At 46.6% G+C, this 20,185-nt stretch overlaps 1 protein-coding gene across 6 annotated transcripts in view; it reads left to right on the plus strand.

The window, feature by feature from the left end:
- TRRAP (transformation/transcription domain associated protein) overlaps window positions 1-20,185 on the plus strand; it is a 110,993-nt gene that overhangs the window by 85,574 nt on the left and 5,234 nt on the right. For all 6 annotated transcript variants that reach the window (XM_082857877.1, XM_082857878.1, XM_082857875.1 and 3 more), the window contains 8 exons: window positions 764-965; window positions 2,199-2,363; window positions 3,782-3,872; window positions 5,725-5,924; window positions 6,735-6,996; window positions 9,549-9,774; window positions 10,616-10,833; window positions 12,158-12,342. In XM_082857877.1, the coding sequence (XP_082714003.1) occupies window positions 764-965; window positions 2,199-2,363; window positions 3,782-3,872; window positions 5,725-5,924; window positions 6,735-6,996; window positions 9,549-9,774; window positions 10,616-10,833; window positions 12,158-12,342 (1,549 nt within the window). The remainder of the gene's footprint in view (window positions 1-763; window positions 966-2,198; window positions 2,364-3,781; window positions 3,873-5,724; window positions 5,925-6,734; window positions 6,997-9,548; window positions 9,775-10,615; window positions 10,834-12,157; window positions 12,343-20,185) is intronic.

Raw genomic sequence — 20,185 nt, forward strand, 5'->3', positions numbered from 1 at the left:
AGGCTCTAGGTGCACAGGCGTGTGGGATCCTCCTAGACCAGGGCTCGAACCCGTGTCCCCTGCATGGGCAGGTGGATTCCTAACCACTGTGCCACGAGGGAAGCCCCCAGAGTTGATTGCTTTTATGGAGATGATTCTTGCTTTAGAGCAGGGGTCAGTCAACTGGAAAACAGTATGGCAGGTCCTCAGAAAACTAAACAAAAAATTATCATATGGCCCAGCAATTCCACTCCTAGGTATTTACCCAAAAGTGTTGAAAACAGGAACTCAAGCGGGTAGTTGTTCGTGAAGGTTCACAGCAGCACTGTTTACTATAGTCAGAATATCGAAACAACTCAAGTGAATGGATAAACAAGATGTGGTGTATACAAACACTGGAATATTATTCAGCATAAAGAGGAATGAAGTGTTAACATGTACTGTAGCGTGGATGAACCTCAGAAACACAATGCCGATTGAAAGAATCCAGACAAAAAAATCACAATGTGACTCCATTAATAAAAAATGTGCAGAGTAGATAAATCCGTAGAGACAGAAAGCAGGTCAGTGGTCACCAGGGCTGGAGGTTGGGGGAATGGAGAGTGACTGCTTCATAGGTTGGGGTTTTCTGGGGTGATGAAAATGTTTGTGGCCTACATAGAGGTGGCAGTTGCACAGCATTTTAAAGGTACCAAATGCCATGGAACTATTCACTTTAAAATGGTGATTTTATGCTAAATGATGTTCACCTAAAAAAATTTGTTTTGATTTTGTGTCTCCACAGGTCTGAGGAAGCAAACAAAGCCTTTTCTGCAGCTGTGCAGATGCACGATGTGCTGGTGAAAGCTTGGGCCATGTGGGGCGATTACCTGGAAAACATCTTTGTGAAGGAGCGGCAGCTGCATCTTGGAGTGTCTGCCATTACCTGTTACCTGCATGCGTGCCGACATCAGAATGAGAGCAAGTCAAGAAAATACTTAGCCAAGGTGAGACTGAAAGAATTAGCTTTGACCGAAGACCGCCCGGTAGCCTTTAAGTTTAGATGAAAATTCAGCAACTTACTGATCTGTGCTGGGCATGAGGCATTTCTTCACGCCTTACCTCTCATTTCCCTTCACCTTTTGAAGTATAGTCCATAGTTCTACTTCAAGCTGAAAAATGGAGGCCTGGACATACTTGGAGTCAAAGGTCTTCTAAGCAGCAAAACTGAACCTAGAGTCTGGGTCTTAGGACTCAAGTCCAGTGTTTGCTGTGGGACCTCACATTGGACAAAGATTCCTGCAGACTGCTGAGGGGTCTGCCCAGAGAGCTTACCTGCTAGACACCTGTTAGATTCTGATCTCTCACCTGCAGGGACCATGCACACAGTCACAGAGCCGGTCAGCTCTAGTCACAGGTGACGTTGAGTCCCCTGGTTTCTGCACACACTACAGGGTGAGGTCTCAGTCACCTGCATTGTCATCCGCGGGGCCCCCAGTACAGTGCCGGGCACAAGGCCGGTATTGACCTGGGCCCAGTGGGGGGCCGCTTGAGCCCAAGTGTCCTCCCCAGTATTGAGCCTTCTCAGCCCTCCCGGGAAACACATCAATGCAACCCAGACTCCATTCTTGCAGAAACTTAAGAATAAGTTCTGCTTTTATGTTTTATCCATTAAAGGTTAGGAGTTTTTAGAATTCCTTGGTTTAACATCAAAATTCGGATTGAACATCAGCACCTAGTAGTTAAAGCCGACTATAGAAACAGACTGACTGTAGTCACACCAGGAAACCACCTCACTGTCTTGACTCCAGGTTTGCTTATTTTTAGATGTAATTGTTTCAGACGTCCCTGGACACCAAGCTGCCAACACGGGGCCTACCTGGTACTAGGGTGGTTGTCACCTGAGATCTTTAGCAGAAGCCCATTTTGTTCTGGGGAGATTGCAAGTGTGGAGTAGCAGGCTGAAACCCCTTGGGGTCACACTGGCCACCACTAGCCAGCCGACTGGGTCAGTTGCTAGTGGGCATTAAAGCTAAATCTGGATGAAAGCTATATTTAAATTTTCAGTTTTGTTCATAAGATTTACGTTTAGGTTTAGCAATATTGTTGGGCCTTTTATAGATATTTTCCCACAATGCCAGTGAAGTTACTCTATATGGTATTTTAATGTGGGAGGAAAGGTCACTTGATCAGAGCCTTAGAATTTTCATTCAACTCTAGAATTTTCCCTTCTGTCTTAGGTGCTGTGGCTCTTGAGTTTTGATGATGACAAAAATACTTTGGCAGATGCCGTCGACAAGTACTGCATCGGTGTGCCACCCATCCAGTGGCTGGCCTGGATCCCACAGCTGCTCACCTGTCTGGTTGGCTCCGAGGGAAAGCTGCTTTTGAACCTGATTAGCCAGGTGGGAATAGCAAGGCATCTTTGATCACAAAAAAATTGTCTTCATTTCACATCCTTTTTTTTTCCAGAAAGGAAGTGCGCATGCTCAAAGAGAGATGGGAAGACATACACAATTAGATATCACTTGATATAAAGCACAATTGAAAGTGACTGAAGAATATATCAGGGTTGGCGTGGAATAATCTGCTAGAGTTACAGTATTAAAATGGTCATTTCTTTCCTTGAACGTGTTGCCACATAAGATACACGTAAAATAAATATTCTCTTAAAATGCAAGGTCACTAGTGAGTACTCAGAGTTACTCACAGTGAGTGTGTATCTGGTTGATACTTTATGGCTGAAATCCCATCGTGTGCTAGTTGCTCTTCAGAGCTTCCCTTCGGAAGAAACTCAGCCCAGTTGTGGTATTTATTGCCCTTTGTACAGTTAGTTGCTCAGCCGCAGCTGTCGAGGCTGCAAGTTGTGTGCCCTGGGTGGGCTTGGGGACTCGGACAGACTGGGGCCCGGGGTCCTGTAGAAGGGCTCTCATTACCCTTATTTTGAGAGTGGCTCCAGATTGTCCCTCTCCTGCAAAAAGACCGAGAGGGGAAGGGCCTGAACAATAGAGATTTGGATAGTTGGTCTGGGATCGAGTGCCTTTGACTGTGCTGCTGCTTGTAAAATTACAGAGTCATATATGTAATTTTCACATGTGAACAGCGTCATAACCGAGCATTTGGGGACATGCTGCTTGTTCATCGTCTGTCTGTTCTTCACATGGGGTGCATCATCTACACGGTACCCAGAAGTGGTTTTCTTTTTCCCTTGAGCGCTTGCAGCTATGTTCCTGGGTACTGGGTACTGGTACTGGGTATTTCGCTTGGAGCTGATCTGTCAAGGTGTAGACTCCCTTTATTTGGCATTGTCATTCATTGAATATCTCTTAATGTACGTTAGCCAGCCACCCTGTGGCAGAGCTGGGTAATGTCTGCTCAGCTCTTTTGAAGGAGCCATATAACCCCAATTTGGTAAAACCAGCATGTCTTACCTTAAAGAGAAAAAGTTCAGTCTCCTCCTTCCTGCAGTTATGCAGAGTAAAGTTACTCGCTAGTGAGCCTTGTTGTCAGTTAGAATCAGCTCACAGTTCCTGGTGAATCAAGACTGGTGTCATTTTGTGTTTTCCTGTCATTTGCCCGAGTGAGATCCAGGGACTTGAGTGTTTGTCATCCTCATATTAACTGAATCAAATGAAAGTGTGGTTTCCCTCTGTCATCAGTAGTCCTGGGGTAGAACTGATGAAGTACACCATGTTGCTCTTTCTTGGATATTTTAAAGCTAAACTAGATGTTTGACTTGCTGTTTAATCCGGCCTCGTATTAGGTCGGTGGTGTGGCCAAGTGCAGGCCAGCATCCCACTCATGATTGACTGTCTCAGAGCAGGTTGGACGAGTGTATCCCCAAGCCGTCTACTTTCCCATCCGGACCCTGTACCTGACCCTGAAGATAGAGCAGCGGGAGCGCTACAAGAGCGGTACGTCTCTGGGGGGTGCAGTGGCCAGGTCCCCACTGCCGCGGACACATGCTCGCTTGCAGCTCCTTTCCAGCATGTGGGCTGGTCTTGTGTTTAGTCCCTTAGAGGACAGTGGGTCTGGAAGATAAAACCTGATCTCCCAGTGAAGTTTCTGGTTCTCCTTCGCCACAGCGTAATAGGGTGTTCATCTACCTGAGTGATTCGATCCCTAAGTAGAAAAAAATATATGAAATTTTTAGGTATAGATAATTATAAAGTTGAACTTGCCTCATTAGTTATAAATGCATCCTGGTAAACATTATAAATGTCAGTTACGGTGTTATAAGGAATATCTTCAGCTGTCAGGGGATCAGCATAGAAATCAATCTCACCAAATGTAAAAACGTACTCGAAATAGAGGTTTATAATCTATATTGAATAGTTCTGGTGCATAAAGAAATAATTTAATGGTTTCAGTTACCCACTAAGCATGGTGCTTTGTAAACACCATGTTTACTTGCTTTACCACGTTTTTAATATGTAGACATTTATGCTGCGAGGCCAGAGTCTGGCTAGGAAGGTGACTCCATCCACTGGACAGTGGCAGCATCTTCTGGTCCTGCGCCGGGTGGGTGAGGACTGCACAGCGTGCTAGCTCCAACCTCCTGGGTACCTGGGTAGATTCGTGTTTTGGTCATTTGAAAGTTAAGATTTTTTTATTCTAAGAGAGCTGAAGCTAAAAGAATGAGCAAAGGAGGTTCTACAACATATTTCTTTTTTCCTTTTTTAAAAAATTTATTTATTTATTTATTTTTGGCTGCCTTGGGTCTTCATTGCTACGTGCGGGCCTTTTCTAGTTGCGGCGAGTGGGGGCTACTCTTCTTTGCAGTATGCAGTCTTCTCATTGCAGTGCTTCTCTTGTTGAGGAACACGGGCTCTAGGCATGTGGGCTTCAGTAGTTGTGGCACACACAGGCTCAGTAGTTGTGGCTCGCGGTCTCTAGAGCACAGGCTCAGTAGTTGTGGCGCACGGGCTCCGTGGCATGTGGGATCTTCCCGCGGCATGTGGGATCTTCCCGGACCAGGGCTCAAACGCATGTCCTCTGCATTGGCAGGTGGATTCTTAACCACTGCACCACCAGGGAAGTCCCTACAACATATTTCTTATATAGTGAGTGACTGTATTTTTTTTTTTTTTTTTTTTGCGGTACGCGGGCCTCTCACTGTTGTGGCCTCTCCCGTTGCGGAGCACAGCCTCCGGACGCGCAGGCTCAGCGGCCATGGCTTACGGGTCCAGCCGCTCCACGGCATGTGGGATCTTCCCGGACCGGGGCACGAACCTGTGTCCCCTGCATCCGCAGGCGGACTCTCAACCACTGCGCCACCAGGGAAGCCCGAGTGACTATATTTTTCAAAGATGGCATTTTATACATGTGGTTTGGTTTACCTAGATGAAAACACGTAGGCTGACTTGTTAACTACTTCTAGATTCTCTGAGCTCTAATACAAGGAATGAATTTTGAAGTGTTCTGCCAGACATTTAAAAAAATGTTCAAACTTCCACTGAAGTTAGAGAGTCCAGTGAAGCCTGCACACCCTCACCCAGACCCACCAGTTACGTGCTGCCATACCTGCTTTCTCTCTCAACACATACGCCTCCTGGAACCACTGGAAGCCCAGTTGTAGGGGCTGCGCTCTCCGCAGCGCCCTCTCCTTAGAGCCAGGGCGCCTCCCGCACAGCCCCTGGGAAGCGCCCCGGGATGTGTCCCACGCCGGCAGGAACCAGCGTTCCTTTGGCCGGTGGGTCCTTAGAGCACCGACTCTCCCATCGGTCAGTTTGGCGCTGACATTGGCGTTGTGTGTGTTGCTCTCAGATTCTGGACAGCAGCAGCCAAGTTCAGTGGGTAACCAGTCCCATTCTGCATCAGATCCAGGGCCCATAAGAGCCACGGCCCCCATGTGGCGCTGCAGCCGAATCATGCACATGCAGCGGGAGCTGCACCCGACCCTGCTGTCTTCCCTGGAAGGCATCGTCGATCAGATGGTCTGGTTCCGGGAAAACTGGCACGAGGAGGTATGTGATGTGGTCTCGGGGGTGCTGGCATCCTGCGGAGGGGATGGATCGTTTGGAATGCTTTCATGGCCATGTTCTCTTGAGACTACCTGCCTGGTTGTGTGTATGTTTGTTGTTGGATTGAACGGTGGAACAGCAAATACTTCAGGTCTGCACGCTAGCGCTGCCTTAATATTGGAAGCAGAAGACTTCAAAAGAAGATGAGATTGAGAAAGCCATTTCTGGCCTTAAAATGCTTATTTTGTTCGCGTGTATGAGCTTAATCACTGAAATGCCACCACTGACCAGGGAGCAGCGGTGGTGTGGGCAGGGCTCACTCACTGGCCGCTCGTCTCCAGGAGCTGGGAGCTGGTTCTCAGGCCACAACCTTAGTGGCGGTGATAGAATAATCAGGCTTTGTTGCCCAGATATTTGTCTGGTTGGCCACAAGCCCCCTCGTTAGTACTGTGTTATTTTGTGTGTGTGCAGAGTACACTGAAGTGATCTGAAAATAGGTTCTTTTCCTTGGTTGCTCAACAGAAAGGTATGTGTATGATGCAAAAAGTGGGGTCTTGGGTCTTTTTTTTTTTTTTTCTTTAAATGTTCAGGACAGTTGCTTCTCATTGTTAAGAACACAGCTCATGGCATGAGTGTCCGGGCGGCCCCCTGGTTCCGCACAGTCTGGTGCTGACGCCTGCTGTGCGCCAGGTGCCGAGAAGAGCTTTGTCAGTGGTGGGGCCGGGTGGGCGGGGCAGGTCCTTTTTGGTTGGTGGGTGGGTTGCTTGAATGGAGAGCTCTGTGTGCAAGCTGCCTCGGGTCTCTTTCCCCCAGGTTCTCAGGCAGCTCCAGCAGGGCCTGGCGAAGTGCTACTCTGTCGCATTTGAGAAAAGCGGAGCAGTGTCAGATGCCAAGATTACGCCCCATACTCTCAACTTCGTCAAGAAGCTGGTGAGCACGTTCGGGGTGGGTCTGGAGAACGTGTCCAACGTCTCGACCATGTTCTCCAGCGCGGCCTCCGAGTCCTTGGCCCGGCGCGCACAGGCCACCGCACAGGACCCTGTCTTCCAGAAGCTGAAGGGCCAGTTCACAACCGGTGAGTCCTGATCCAAGGGAGCTCCCACTCAACGTTTTTCCTCCAACTTAGCATCTAAGTTAACCACATCTGTTCGTTTTCATGAGCACAGTACCGGGCGAGCTGGTTAGACTGTGTTTAAAATACAGACTGGATCACAAGGAAACTGACATTCCCTGCCTGGGACTGCACGTCCTTCCCTCCTGTGAAAGGTCAAGGTTTCAGGGCCAGAGCACCGGGCTCCCTGTCAGGTTAGACACAGGGTTTTAGGACAGACCTGCTTCTGCTCCCCCGTCTCTCCTTCTGCTTGGTTTTCATGGGAAAACGCAACAGGGTAAGGTGAGGCAGTAAGACCCAACGGTGCAGGGCCCGAGGTGACAGGTAAGGTTCAGACCTATAGTGGATTCTGGTGGCAAGATGATAAGGAGGTTGTGTTTCTAATCCTGTCCCCAGTTCAGGTTCATGCATTTCCCTAGACCCACAGGAGCCCCACCTCTTTCTGCATGATCTGAGGTGAACGGTCCAGTCTCCCTCAGCCCAAACCCTCATCTGTCGTAGGGACCCTCGTCCCCCCAGTGTACACACAGGCACAGCTGCATCCCCTGGAGCTCGTGCTTGTGTGGTCTGTCATCCTCTGAAAAAGAAAGAGTCTGAGATGAAAGTTTCATGGAAACCATCATATATTACTTGAAAGAAGTGATATTTAATGTATCTTTATTTTAAAATATCCAGATCATTAAATCAAATGTGGTCTGAAATAGAGAATTAGAAGTGGAACAAATCATCCGGATTCTGATGTGAAAAAAATGACAAACACTGAAACTTGAAAGAAGGACAGCTATGAGGCTCTGACCAGCCACAACGTGTAGCGAGTTTCAGATACTTAAATCAAGAGCTGTCCAACGCCTCTTGTCATGTGCCCCCAGGGAGGACCGTCTCTGGGTTTTAGCACTGTGTTCTGGTCTAGAAAGTGGAGGAGAGTTGTTCCTCCATCTCCAGCAACATTGAATGCATTGGGTACTAGCTCCAAGTCTTTAAGGAGGTAGAAGGGAGTTCAAAACAGTACATTAAATTTATCTCAGAGAAGACTTATTTACAAGCAAAAACTTATACCCAAGTGTTGATAGCCGCTTTATTTGTAATAGCTCTAAACTGAAGTCCACCCAAATGCCCCTCTAAGGAGAATGGATACACAACGTGTGGTATTTCCATACTCATGTAAAGCAAATAAAGAGGAGTTAACAGCAGCTTAGGTGGACCTCGAAGAAATTACGCTGGATGCAGAAAGCCAGCCTCAAAAGGATTCCTGCTGCACGCTGCTTAAGTATGAGACACTTGTGAGATAGCGTAATAATCAAGATGGAGGCCAGAGTAGTGGGAGCCAGGCGTCAGGGATGTGGGCGGGGAGGTGGCTGTGGCTCTGAGAGGCTTCGGGCGTCCTTGGTGATGGACGGTGAGCATCTTGGTCACGGTGCTGGTTTGGCGCTCCCTACATGGCATCTCACGGAGACACACATGCACGCGCGCACACACAGGACACATATCTGAATCAGCCCTGGGGGTTATGCCAATGCCTTGGTTTCGGAAAGGGGTGTGTGGCCCTCCCTGTACATTTCTTTTCACTCCTGTGAATCTATATTCATTTCAAAATAAAAGTTAACGAAAAGTAACAAACAAAAATCCATTACATGAATGTCAGGCCTGAGCTTGGTAACACGTTCCTGATCCAGAGCTGAGAAGGAGCAGCCCCTGTGTGCAGCTGCCTGCGTCCTGGCTGGATGGCCTCTGCCGTAGCTCTGCCGGGGAGCCTGGGTGGAAACCTCCCTCCTCGTGTTGGTGCATGGGGACCTCTCCAGCCACCCGCTTGTGTGAAGTCATGCTAGAGTTAAAGGGAAACCAGAGAAATACTGTGAAAAAAACCCCACACAATAAAAGTGCATTGACTTTCAGGGGCTTCCCTGGTGGCACAGTGGTTAAGAATCCACCTGCCAATGCAGGGGACACGGGTTTGAGCCCTGGTCCAAGAGGATCCCACATGCTGCGGAGCAACTAAGCCCGTGCGCCACAACTACTGAGCCTGTGTGCCACAAGTACTGAAGCCCCTGCGTCTGGAGCCTATGCTCCACCACAAGAGAAGCCACCACTATGAGAAACCCGTGCACTGCGACGAAGAGTAGCCCCCGCTTGCCGCAACTAGAGAAAGCCTGTATGCAGCAACGAAGACCCAACGCAGCCAAAAATAAATAAATAATGTAATTTTTTTTTAAAGTACATTGACTTTCATAAAACTGATGACCCTGTACACAATTGAGGTCACGCGTGGGCGTGATGATTAGAACTGCTGGAGTAGCCGGGTGCTGTGCTGAGGGCCTTAATGCGTGCTACCTTGTTTAACTTAATCCTTGAGGGTCCATGCTATTTATATCCGTCCTGTGACTTACAGTGCTTTGCTGCAGACTAGACGTGAGATGTGTCTGTTTCCTACCTGGGAGGTGCTTGAGCTGTGGTTTTTGTAGTGAATTAGAAATAGCCCAAATGACTAAAAATGTTTCTAATCATATTTTATTTTACAGATTTTGACTTCAGTGTTCCAGGTTCCATGAAGCTTCATAATCTTATTTCTAAACTGAAAAAGTGGATCAAAATTCTGGAGGCTAAAACCAAGCAACTTCCAAAATTCTTCCTCATAGAAGAAAAGTGCCGGTTTTTGAGCAATTTCTCAGCACAGACAGCTGAGGTAGAAATTCCTGGGGAATTTCTGATGCCAAAGCCGACACATTACTACATCAAGATCGCTCGGTGAGTGAGCCCGACCTGGCCCGGGATCACCAAAACCTTCCCCACAGACCCCCCAGGCAGACCTGGCCAGCGGGTCACACTGTAATTCCCTCCCCTCTGCACTCCTTCCCCCAAAACGGGAGAGGACACAGTGTTGCTCTAGGATATGAGTACCTTTAAAGGGTCTGGTCTAACCACTGGGTTCAGTGTCTTGTTTGAGTCAAGCTTTTGTTTGCTCTCAAAAGAACCCTTTCTGAATCCCCATGGAACTTGACAAAGTATAGTTTCGCAGTCTTCTGTAAACTCAAAGCACAGGATTCAAAAGAATCAGACAATGGTCAAATTTACCAGAGCGAAGCAAGTTGCATCTCATTTAAAATGTAAAGTGAGCTGTGAAGGGGCGACCCTTAATGGTCAGGTGTTTCCTCCAAACCTGACCCGTCCTGGCCGCCCCCTCCCCCTCCTGCCGTCAGCGTGCTCAGGCCCACGGCCCACGCTCGCTCCTCGGGCACCTGTTCCTCTGCCCCAGCGCCAGCCAGTGGGGCCCGTGCCGTCGTGGCTGCTGGACTCCTCTGGGCTGGTTAGCGCCCGTCTCTGGCTGCTGAGGCTGGACCCTCGGCGTGCCTGTTTGAAACTTCCAGCTTCGCCTTCTCTTCCTCCTCTCGTTTTCCCTCCGATACTGTGGCACGACTACCTTGTCGTAGTGAGGTGGGTTGTAAATGACAAACCGCCTCTGTCGTACAGTCTGTTTCCAGGGCGGTTCTGACAGCCGCTTCTGTAGAGCTCCATTTTCTTCTCAAAGGAAAGGCTTGGAAGTTGCGGCTTGGGGCGTTGGTGTCTGATTGTCCACTCCTCGCGGCAGGTTTATGCCCCGGGTGGAGATTGTGCAGAAGCACAACACGGCAGCCAGGAGGCTGTACATCCGCGGGCACAACGGAAAGATCTACCCATACCTGGTCATGAACGACGCCTGCCTGACGGAGTCGCGGCGGGAGGAGCGCGTGCTGCAGCTGCTCCGCCTGCTCAACCCCTGCTTGGAAAAGAGAAAGGAAACCACCAAGAGGCACTTATTCTTCACAGGTACCAGCACGGCCCAGGGGCTGCACAGCGACACCCGGCACCGGCAGCCTGTGCCGTCTGTGTCAGCAGCTGCGAGTCTCTGAGCCCCGCCAGGTGGGGGCAGGCGGTAGGCTGAGGGCTGGTGCCTGCAGGGGCCCTGCTCCTGGAGGGAGGGGACACCTCCACCCCTGGGGCCTGAGGCTCCTCCCCGCAGGACGGGCGCCCAATGAGGACTTGTCTGGAGAAGGAGGCCCTGGGCCCGTGCACACGGCCCTCCTCACTTCCCCAGGAATCTTCCCAGGCTCTGGCGATGCCCAGCCGAGGTGAGGGCTTGTTGGGCGTGTGCTCACGGCACGTGGCAGTTTTTAAGTGCAGTCTCAGATCTGCTCCGGGACACAGCCTGCAGTGTGTGGGCACCGCCTGAGGTGCTGCCTGGGAGTCAAGGAGCCCCGGGCAGGCCACAGCAATCTCAGGCAGGCAGCAACCAGCAACGTTGAGTGAGGTCTTCCCAGAACCGAGTTGTCGTGGGTGAATTGTGAGTCTGTAGTAAGGGGTGTAGATGAGCTGCCTGTAATCCCACCCAGAGGAGGGAGCTATCGTTACACTTCAGCATTAATCCCCAGTTTAGGAGCCCATTGCAACGCATATTATCTGGTCCTATACGGAACTTTCTTCTGCTAGCTAAGTTGTGATCCAGCCTATTCTGACCTAAAATCTCTTGCTCTTAAGTTCAACATCCCCAAATAAGAAGTACATTTAAAAAAAAAAAAACAGGTCTGTAGAAAGCTGTGTGCATTTTCACACGAATGTAACGTGATCTACCGTGTTGGTCCCAGCTGTGCTAGTTGGTGTTCTTTGCTGCTTCCAAAGAAACAAGCTCCTGGTTAGCTCCAGGTGGTGGTCCGTGTACGTCCCCTGGAGTCCTGTAGGAATTTCTTCATGGGTTGAAGCCATGGCAATGGGCCAGTAGCCAAGCTTTAACTGGCGTTAGACTGAATCAACTCTCGATTAGAAGTCAGAGGCGTCGTGTGCCCACCGCCACCCCCCCCGCCCCCGCAGGCTGGCAGACTTGGCTCAGAGCTGTGCTGCTCAGCTCCAGAGCACTTGGCGGCACAGCCTCCTTGTTCTTCTCGTGAGGTTGCCTAGTGAGGCCTTCCTGGTCACCTGTGCCTTAAACGCAGGTCACGGGCGGCTTGGGCTCCGGCCCTGCTAGACGGAGCCTCAGGCCGTGGGCTGAGGCCACCGCGCCGTGTGACCGCGCTCTCCCGGCTTCGCCCGCGCCTCTGCCCCAGCGCTGGCCTGTGAGCCCCGCTCTCATCTGCCCGTCTCTCCCCTCTCTCCTCAGTCCCGCGCGTGGTGGCCGTGTCCCCGCAGATGCGCCTGGTGGAGGACAACCCATCCTCACTCTCCCTGGTGGAAATCTACAAGCAGCGCTGTGCCAAGAAGGGCATCGAGCACGACAACCCCATCTCCCGCTACTATGACCGCCTGGCCACCGTGCAGGCGCGCGGGACGCAGGCCAGCCACCAGGTGCGGGGGCACTGGGGCCGGGGCCGGGCAGGGGGTCCAGTTGGACTGGTGAAGTGGCCGTGGCCTTGGTGAAGGGGCATTTGCCGCAGACCATTTGTTGTAACAGGACAGAGAGGTACGTTTCAACCTTGCAGAGCCTCATAGTCCTTTACCTGCACTTGCAGAGAGGCCCAGCATTTTAAGAGTAACTTCATGGCAGGTTCATTTGGCCAACAAACCAGGTCTAGGTGATGGGAGGCTGTCTCCCCACGTAGTGTTCACGTTTGTCTGGTTTGCTGCAGGGCCTTAAGGTGCCACACAGTCTCTGTACCACATGTACATTCTAAAATACAGAAAGTGGGGAACCCTGAAACACGTCGGGCTGGCTGTTTCTGTCGCCTAGGGTGGCAGCACAGTGCCCCCCGCCGAGTCCTGGACAGCTCTCGGCTGCACCTGTCAGGTGGACGAAGGTCCCTCTCCACCTGCAGGTTCCTGCCCTTGATGGATAGCAGGGCAGGGGTGGTCCCTGGATGAGAAAGTTTTATCCAGAATTGTCTGCGTCACCAAAAGGCATCTCTTTGGGCCATTCTCTGGATGCCTCTGGCATCCTTCCTGTGTTTCCCGAGAGGGCCTCACGGTTTCTAGGAGAGACACCCTAGAGCTGGAAGCTGTGACTTGCCTCTGTTCTCCCGGGGACTGGTCTACATTAATCTGGGTCCCAGAGGACTTGGTTTAGGAGGATGGAGCCCACAGGTGCTCGTTTCACCCACTGCGGCAGTGCTCAGGGCACAGGGTCTTGTGTAAGCCTCCACCTTCTTGCCGGTAAAGCAGGTGGGATTCCTCTGTTCTGGTTGGCCTCTGTGGAGCATGGGCAGTTTTGGGGTGTTTGTGGGAGATGAATGGATTGGATTCTTCAGGCTGCATGTACCTTTCACAGTGTGGAAGCCATCAACTCCTGTCTGCAAATACATGGCTACCTCAGAATGCCCTATCGCTTTGTAAAGATGGAGCTGATGACTGGTCCAGCGTAGAAACAGTGCTAGGGTCCTGCTGGGCCAGCTGGAGATGCTGACAATACAAATAATCCCAGCTTGGTTCCCTCTTCTTAGTCTTTGTCCCCTAGTTTGTTTTGTTATTAACTCTGCTGCTTCATCCTTTGCAGTTTTTTATAACACCTTTGGGTATTATAATTGGGATATTATTCACATGCCATAAAATTTCCCCTTTAAGATGTACGATTTAGGGGCTTCCCTGGTGGCGCAGTGGTTGAGAGTCCGCCTGCTGATGCAGGGGACACGGGTTTGTGCCCTGGTCCAGGAAGATCCCACATGCCGCGGAGCGGCTGGGCCCGTGAGCCATGGCCGCTGGGCCTGCGTGTCCGGAGCCTGTGCTCCGCAACGGGAGAGGCCACAACAGTGAGAGGCCGGCGTACCGCAAAAAAAAAAAAAAAAAAAAAAAGTGTACAATTTAATCTTTTCAGTATTCACAGAGTTAGTCATCACCACTATCTATCTTTAAAACATTTCATCACCCGAAAAAAACTTCATACCTGTTCCTAGTCACTCCCTATTCTTCTCTGTCCCCACCCCTGGTGACCACAGATCTTTCTGTCTCTGTGAATTTGCTTATTCTGGGTGCATCATGGGATCGGAATACAACATGTGGTCTTCAATGTCTGGCTTCTTTCATTGAGCGTGTTCTCAAGGTTATCTGTGTTGTAGCATGTGTCAGTAGTTTGTTTTCTTTATTGCTGATTATTCCCTTGTATAAATATAACACATTTAATTTATCTGTTCTTGAGTTGATAGACTTTAGCTTGTTTATACTGTTATGATTAATGCTGCTGTGAACATTTGTGTACCTGTTTTTGTGCGGGCCTGTGTTTTCATTTCTCTTGGAGATATACCTAGGAGTAGAATTGCTGGGTTATATGGTAACTCTTATGTTTAACATTCTGATGAACTGCCAAACTGTTTTCCAAAGTGACCGCAATATATGAGGGTTCTAATTTCTCCACATTCTTAACAGTGCTTAGTCTGTCTTTTTGTCTTTTTGATTATAGCCATCCTAGTGGGTGTGAAGTGCTAGCTCATTTTGGTTTGATAACCAGTGATGCTGAGTATTTTTTCATTTGCTAATTGGCTGTTTGCATATTTTCTTTGGAGAAAAGTCTGTTCAGGTCCTTTGCTTGTTTTTAAATTGGGTGATTTGTCTTTTTATTGTTGATTCTAAGAATTCTTCATATGTTCTGGGTGTAAGTGACTTGGTACAGGTGACATCACCTTCTTGGCTGTGTATCGGCCATGTTGTCCTGCTTCTTTTCATGCCTCATAACTTTCTATTGAAAACTGATGTTTTGGGTAATATAATGTGGCAACTCTAGAAATCACATCCTTCCCCCCAAGGTTCGTTGTTGTTGCTGTTTGTTTTAGTGACTTTCCTGGGCTGATTCTCTCCAGGATGCCATTGAGGAATATCCAAAACCAAACTCATCAACTCTCCCTAGAGGACGTGACCACTCCTCACACAAGTGCAGCCACTGAGGTGTCTCCTCAGTTAGCCCAGTGGCCAGCCAGTGATTTACAGAGATATTCTTTTTTTTTTTGAATTTTTGAATTTTATTTATTTTTTTATACAGCAGGTTCTTATGAGTTATCCATTATATATATATATTAGTGTATATATGTCAATCCCAATCTCCCAATTCATCACACCCCCACCCCCACCATTTTCCACCCTCGGTGTCCATACATTTGTTCTCTGCATCTGTGTCTCTGTTTCTGCCCTGCAAACCGGTTCATCTGCACCATTTTTCTAGGTTCCACATAAATGCGTTAATATACGATATTTGTTTTTCTCTTTCTGACTTTCTTCACTCTGGATGACAGTCTCTAGATTCATCCACATCTCTACAAATGACCCAATTTCATTCCTTTTTATGGCTGAGTAATATTCCATTGTATGTATGTACCACATCTTCTTTATCCATTCATCTGTCGATGGGCATTTAGGTTGCTTCCATGGCCTGGCTATTGTAAATAGTGCTGCAGTGAACATTGGGGTGCATGTGTCTTTTTGAATTATGGTTTTCTCTGGGTATATGCCCAGTAGTGGGATTGCTGGGTCATATGGTAATTCTATGTTTAGTTTTTTAAGGAACATCCATACTGTTCTCCGTAGTAGCTGTATCAATTTACATTCCCACCAGCAGTGCAAGAGGGTTCCCTTTTCTCCACACCCTCTCCAACATTTGTTGTTTGTAGATTTTCTGATGATGCCCATTCTAACTGGTGTGAAGTGATAACTTATTGTAGTTTTGATTTGCATTTCTCTAATAATTAGTGATGTTGAGCAGCTTTTCATGTGCTTCTTGGCCATCTGTATGTCTTCTTTGGAGAAATGTCTATTTAGGTCTTCTGCCCATTTTTGGATTGGGTTGTTTGTTTTTTCTAATATTGAGCTGCATGAGCTGTTTATATATTTTGGAGATTAATCCTTTGTCCATTGATTTGTTTGCAACTATTCTCATTCTGAGGGTTGTCTTTTCGTCTTGTTTGTGGTTTCCTTTGCTGTGCAAAAGCTTTGAAGTTTCATTAGGTCCCACTTGTTTATTTTTGGTTTTATTTCCATTACTCTAGGAGGTGGATCAAAAAAGATCTTGCTGTGATTTATGTCAAAGAGTGTTCGTCCTATGTTTTCCTCTAAGAGTTTTATAGTGTCCGGTATTACATTTAGGTCTGTAATCCATTCTGAGTTTATTTTTGTGTGTGACGTTAGGGAGTGTTCTAATTTCATTCTTTTACATGTAGCTGTCCAATTTTCCCAGCACCACTTATTGAAGAGGATGTCTTTTCTCCATTGTATATCGTTGCCTCCTTTCTCATAGATTAGTTGACCGTAGGTGCGTGGGCTTTCTATCTTGTTCCATTGATCTATATTTCTGTTTTTGTGCCAGTTCCATATTGTCTTGATTACTGTAGCTTTGTAGTATAGTCTGAAGTCAGGGAGTCTTAATTCCTCCAGCTCGGCTTTTTTCCTTCAAGACTGCTTTGGCTATTCGGGGTCTTTTGTGTCTCCATACAAATTTTAAGATTTTTTGTCCTAGTTCTGTAAAACCTGCCATTGGTAATTTGATAGGGAGTGCTTTGAACCTGTAGATTGCTTTGGGTAGTATAGGCATTTTTGTAATATTGATTCTTCCAATCCAAGAACATGGTATATCTCTCCATCTGTTGGAATCATCTTTAATTTCTTTCATCAGTGTCTTACAGTTTTCTGCATATAGGTCTTTTGTCTCCCTAGGTAGGTTTATTCCTGGGTATTTTATTCTTTTTGTTGCAATGGTAAATGGGAGTGTTTCCTTAATTTCTCTTTCAGATTTTTCATCATTAGTATACAGGAATGCAAGAGATTTTTGTGCATTAATTTTGTATCCTGCAACTTAACCAACTTCATTGATTAGCTCTAGTAGTTTTTTGGTGGCATCTTTAGGATTCTCTACGTATAGTGTCATGTCATCTGCAAACGGTGACAGTTTTACTTCTTTTCCAATTTGTATTTCTTTTTCTTCTCTGATTGCTGTGGCTAGGACCTCCAAAACTATGTTGAATAATAGTGGTGAGAGTGGACATCTTTGTCTTGTTCCTGATCTTAGAGGAAATGCTTTCCGTTTTTCACCATTGAGAATGATGTTTGCTGTGGGTTTGTCATATATGGCCTTTATTATGTTGAGGTAGGTTCCCTCTATGCCCAATTTCTAGAGAGTTTTTATCATAAATAGGTACTGAATTTTGTCAGAAGCTTTTTCTGCATCTATTGAGATGATCATATGGTTTGTATCACATTGATTGATTTGCGTAAATTGAAGAATCCTTGCATCCCTGGGATAAATCCCACTTGATCATGGTGTGTGATCCTTTTAATGTGTTGTTGGATTCTGTTTGCTAGTATTTTATTGAGGATTTTTGCATCTATATTCATCAGTGATACTGGTCTGCAATTTTCTTTTTTTGTAGTATCTTTGTCTGGTTTTGGTATCAGGGGGATGGTGGCCTCGTAGACTGAGTTTGGGAGTGTTCCTTCCTCTGCAATTTTTTGGAAGAGTTTGAGAAGGATGGGGTTAGCTCTTCTCTAAATGTTTGATAGAATTCACCTGTGAAGCCATCTGGTCCTGGACTTTTGTTTGTTGGAAGATTTTTAATCACAGTTTCAATTTCATTACTTGTGATTGGTCTGTTCCTATTTTCTGTTTCTTGCTGGTTCAGTCTTGGAAGGTTGTACCTTTCTAAGAATTTGTCCATTTCTTCCAGGTTGTCCATTTTATTGGCATAGAGTTGCTTGTAGTAGTCTCCTAGGATGCTTTGTATTTCTGTGGTGTCTGTTGTAACTTCTCCTTTTCATTTCTAATTTTATTGATTTGAGTCCTCTCCCTCTTTTACTTGATGAGTCTGGCTAATGGTTTATCAATTTTGTTTATCTTCTCAAAGAACCAGCTTTTAGTTTTATTGATCTTTGCTAATGTTTTCTTTGTTTCTATTTCATTTATTTCTGCTCTGATCTTTATGATTTCTTGCCTTCTGCTAACTTTGGGTTTTGTTTGTTCTTTCTCTAGTTCTTCAGGTGTACGGTTAGATTGTTTATTTGGGATTTTTCTTGTTACTTGAGGTAGACTTGTATAGCTATAAACTTCGCTCTTAGAGCTGCTTTTGCTGCATCCCATAGGTGTTGGATCATCGTGTTTTCATTGTCATTTGTCTGTAGGTATTTTTTGATTTCTTCAGTGATCTCTTGGTTATTTAGTAACGTATTGTTTAGCCTCCATGTGTTTGTGTTTTTTACGTTTCTTTCCTTGTGATTCATTTCTAATCTCATAGTGTTGTGGTCAGAAAAGATGCTTGATATGATTTCAGTTTTCTTAAATTTACTGAGTCTTGATTTGTGACCCAAGATGTGATCTATCCTGGAGAATGTTCCATGTGCACTTGAGAAGAAAGTGTAATCTGTTTTTGGATGGAATGTCCTATAAATATCAATTAAATCTGTCTGGTTTATTGTGTCATTTGAAGCTTGTGTTTCCTTATTTATTTTCTGTTTGGATGATCTGTCCCTTGGTGTAAGTGAGGTGTTAAAGTCCCCCACTATTATTGTGTTACTGTCGATTTCCACTTTTATAGCTCTTAGCAGTTGCCTTATGTATTGAGGTGTTCCTATGTTGGGTGCATATATATTTATAATTGTTATATCTTCTTCTTGGATTGATCCCTTGATCATTATGTAGTGTCCTTCCTTGTCTCTTGTAACATTCTTTATTTTAAAGTCTATTTTATCTGATATGAGTATTGCTACTCCAGCTTTCTTTTGATTTCCATTTGCATGGAATATCTTTTTCCATCCCCTCACTTTCAGTCTGAATGTGTCCCTGGGTCTGAAGTGGGTCTCTTGTAGACAGCATATATGGGTCTTGTTTTTGTATCCATTCAGCAAGCCTGTGTCTTTTGGTTGGAGCACTTAATCCATTCACGTTTAAGGTAATTATCGATATGTATGTTCCTGTTACCATTTTCTTAATTGTTTTGGGTTTGCTTTTGTAGGTCCTTTTCTTCTCTTGTGTTTCCCACTTAGAGAAGTTCCTTTAGCATTTGTTGTAGAGCTGGTTTGGTGGTGCTGAATTCTCTTAGCTTTTGCTTGTCTGTAAAGCTTTTGATGTCTCCATCGAATCTGAATGAGATCCTTGCTGGGTAGAGTAATCTTGGTTGTAGGTTCTTCCCTTTCATCACTTTAAATACGTCATACCACTCCCTTCTGGCTTGTAGAGTTTCTGCTGAGAAATCAGCTGTTAACCTTATGGGAGTTCCCCTGTATGTTATTTGTCGTTTTTCCCTTGCTGCTTTCAATAATTTTTCATTGTCTTTAATTTTTGCCAATTTGATTACTATGTGTCTCGGTGTGTTTCTCCTTGGGTTTATCCTGTATGGGACTCTCTGCCCTTCCTGGACTTGGGTGGCTATTTCCTTTCCCATCTTAGGGAAGTTTTCGACTATAATCTCTTCAAATATTTTCTTGGGTCCTTTATCTCTCTCTTCTCCTTCTGGGACCCCTGTAACGCGAATATTGTTGGGTTTAATGTTGTCCCAGAGGTCTCTTAGGCTGTCTTCATTTCTTTTCATTCTTTTTTCTTTATTCTGTTCCACAGCAGTGAATTCCACCATTCTGTCTTCCAGGTCACTTATCTGTTCTTCTGCCTCAGTTATTCTGTTATTGATTCCTTATAGTGTAGTTTTCATTTCAGTTATTGTATTCATCTCTGTTTGTTTGTTCTAAATTCTTCTAGGTCTTTGTTATACATTTCTTGCATCTTCTGGATCTTTGCCTCCATTCTTTTTCTGAGGTCCTGGATCATCTTCACTATCGTTATTCTGAATTCTTTTTCTGGAAGACTGCCTATCTCCACTTCATTTAGTTGTTTTTCTGGGGTTTTATCTTGTTCCTTCATCTGGTACATAGCCCTCTGCCTTTTCATCTTGTTTATCTTTCTGTGAATGTGGTTTTTGTTCCACAGGCTGCAGGACTGTAGTTCTTCTTGCTTCTGCTGTCTGACCTCTGGTGGATGAGGCTCTCTAAGAGGCTTGTGCAAGTTTCCTGATGGGAGGGACTGGTGGTGGGTAGAGCTGGCTGTTGCTCTGGTGGTCTGAGCTCAATAAAACTTTAATCCCCTTGTCTGCTGATGGGTGGGGCTGTGTTCCCTCCCTGTTGGTTGTTTGGCCTGAGGCGACCCAGTACTGGAGCCTACCTGGACTCTTTCGTGGGGCTAATGGCGGACTCTGGGAGGGCTCACGCCAAGGAGTACTTCCCAAAACTTCTGCTG

The sequence above is a fragment of the Leucopleurus acutus genome (assembly GCF_964270905.1).
Source record: "Leucopleurus acutus genome assembly, chromosome: 16".
NCBI lineage: Eukaryota > Metazoa > Chordata > Mammalia > Artiodactyla > Delphinidae > Leucopleurus > Leucopleurus acutus.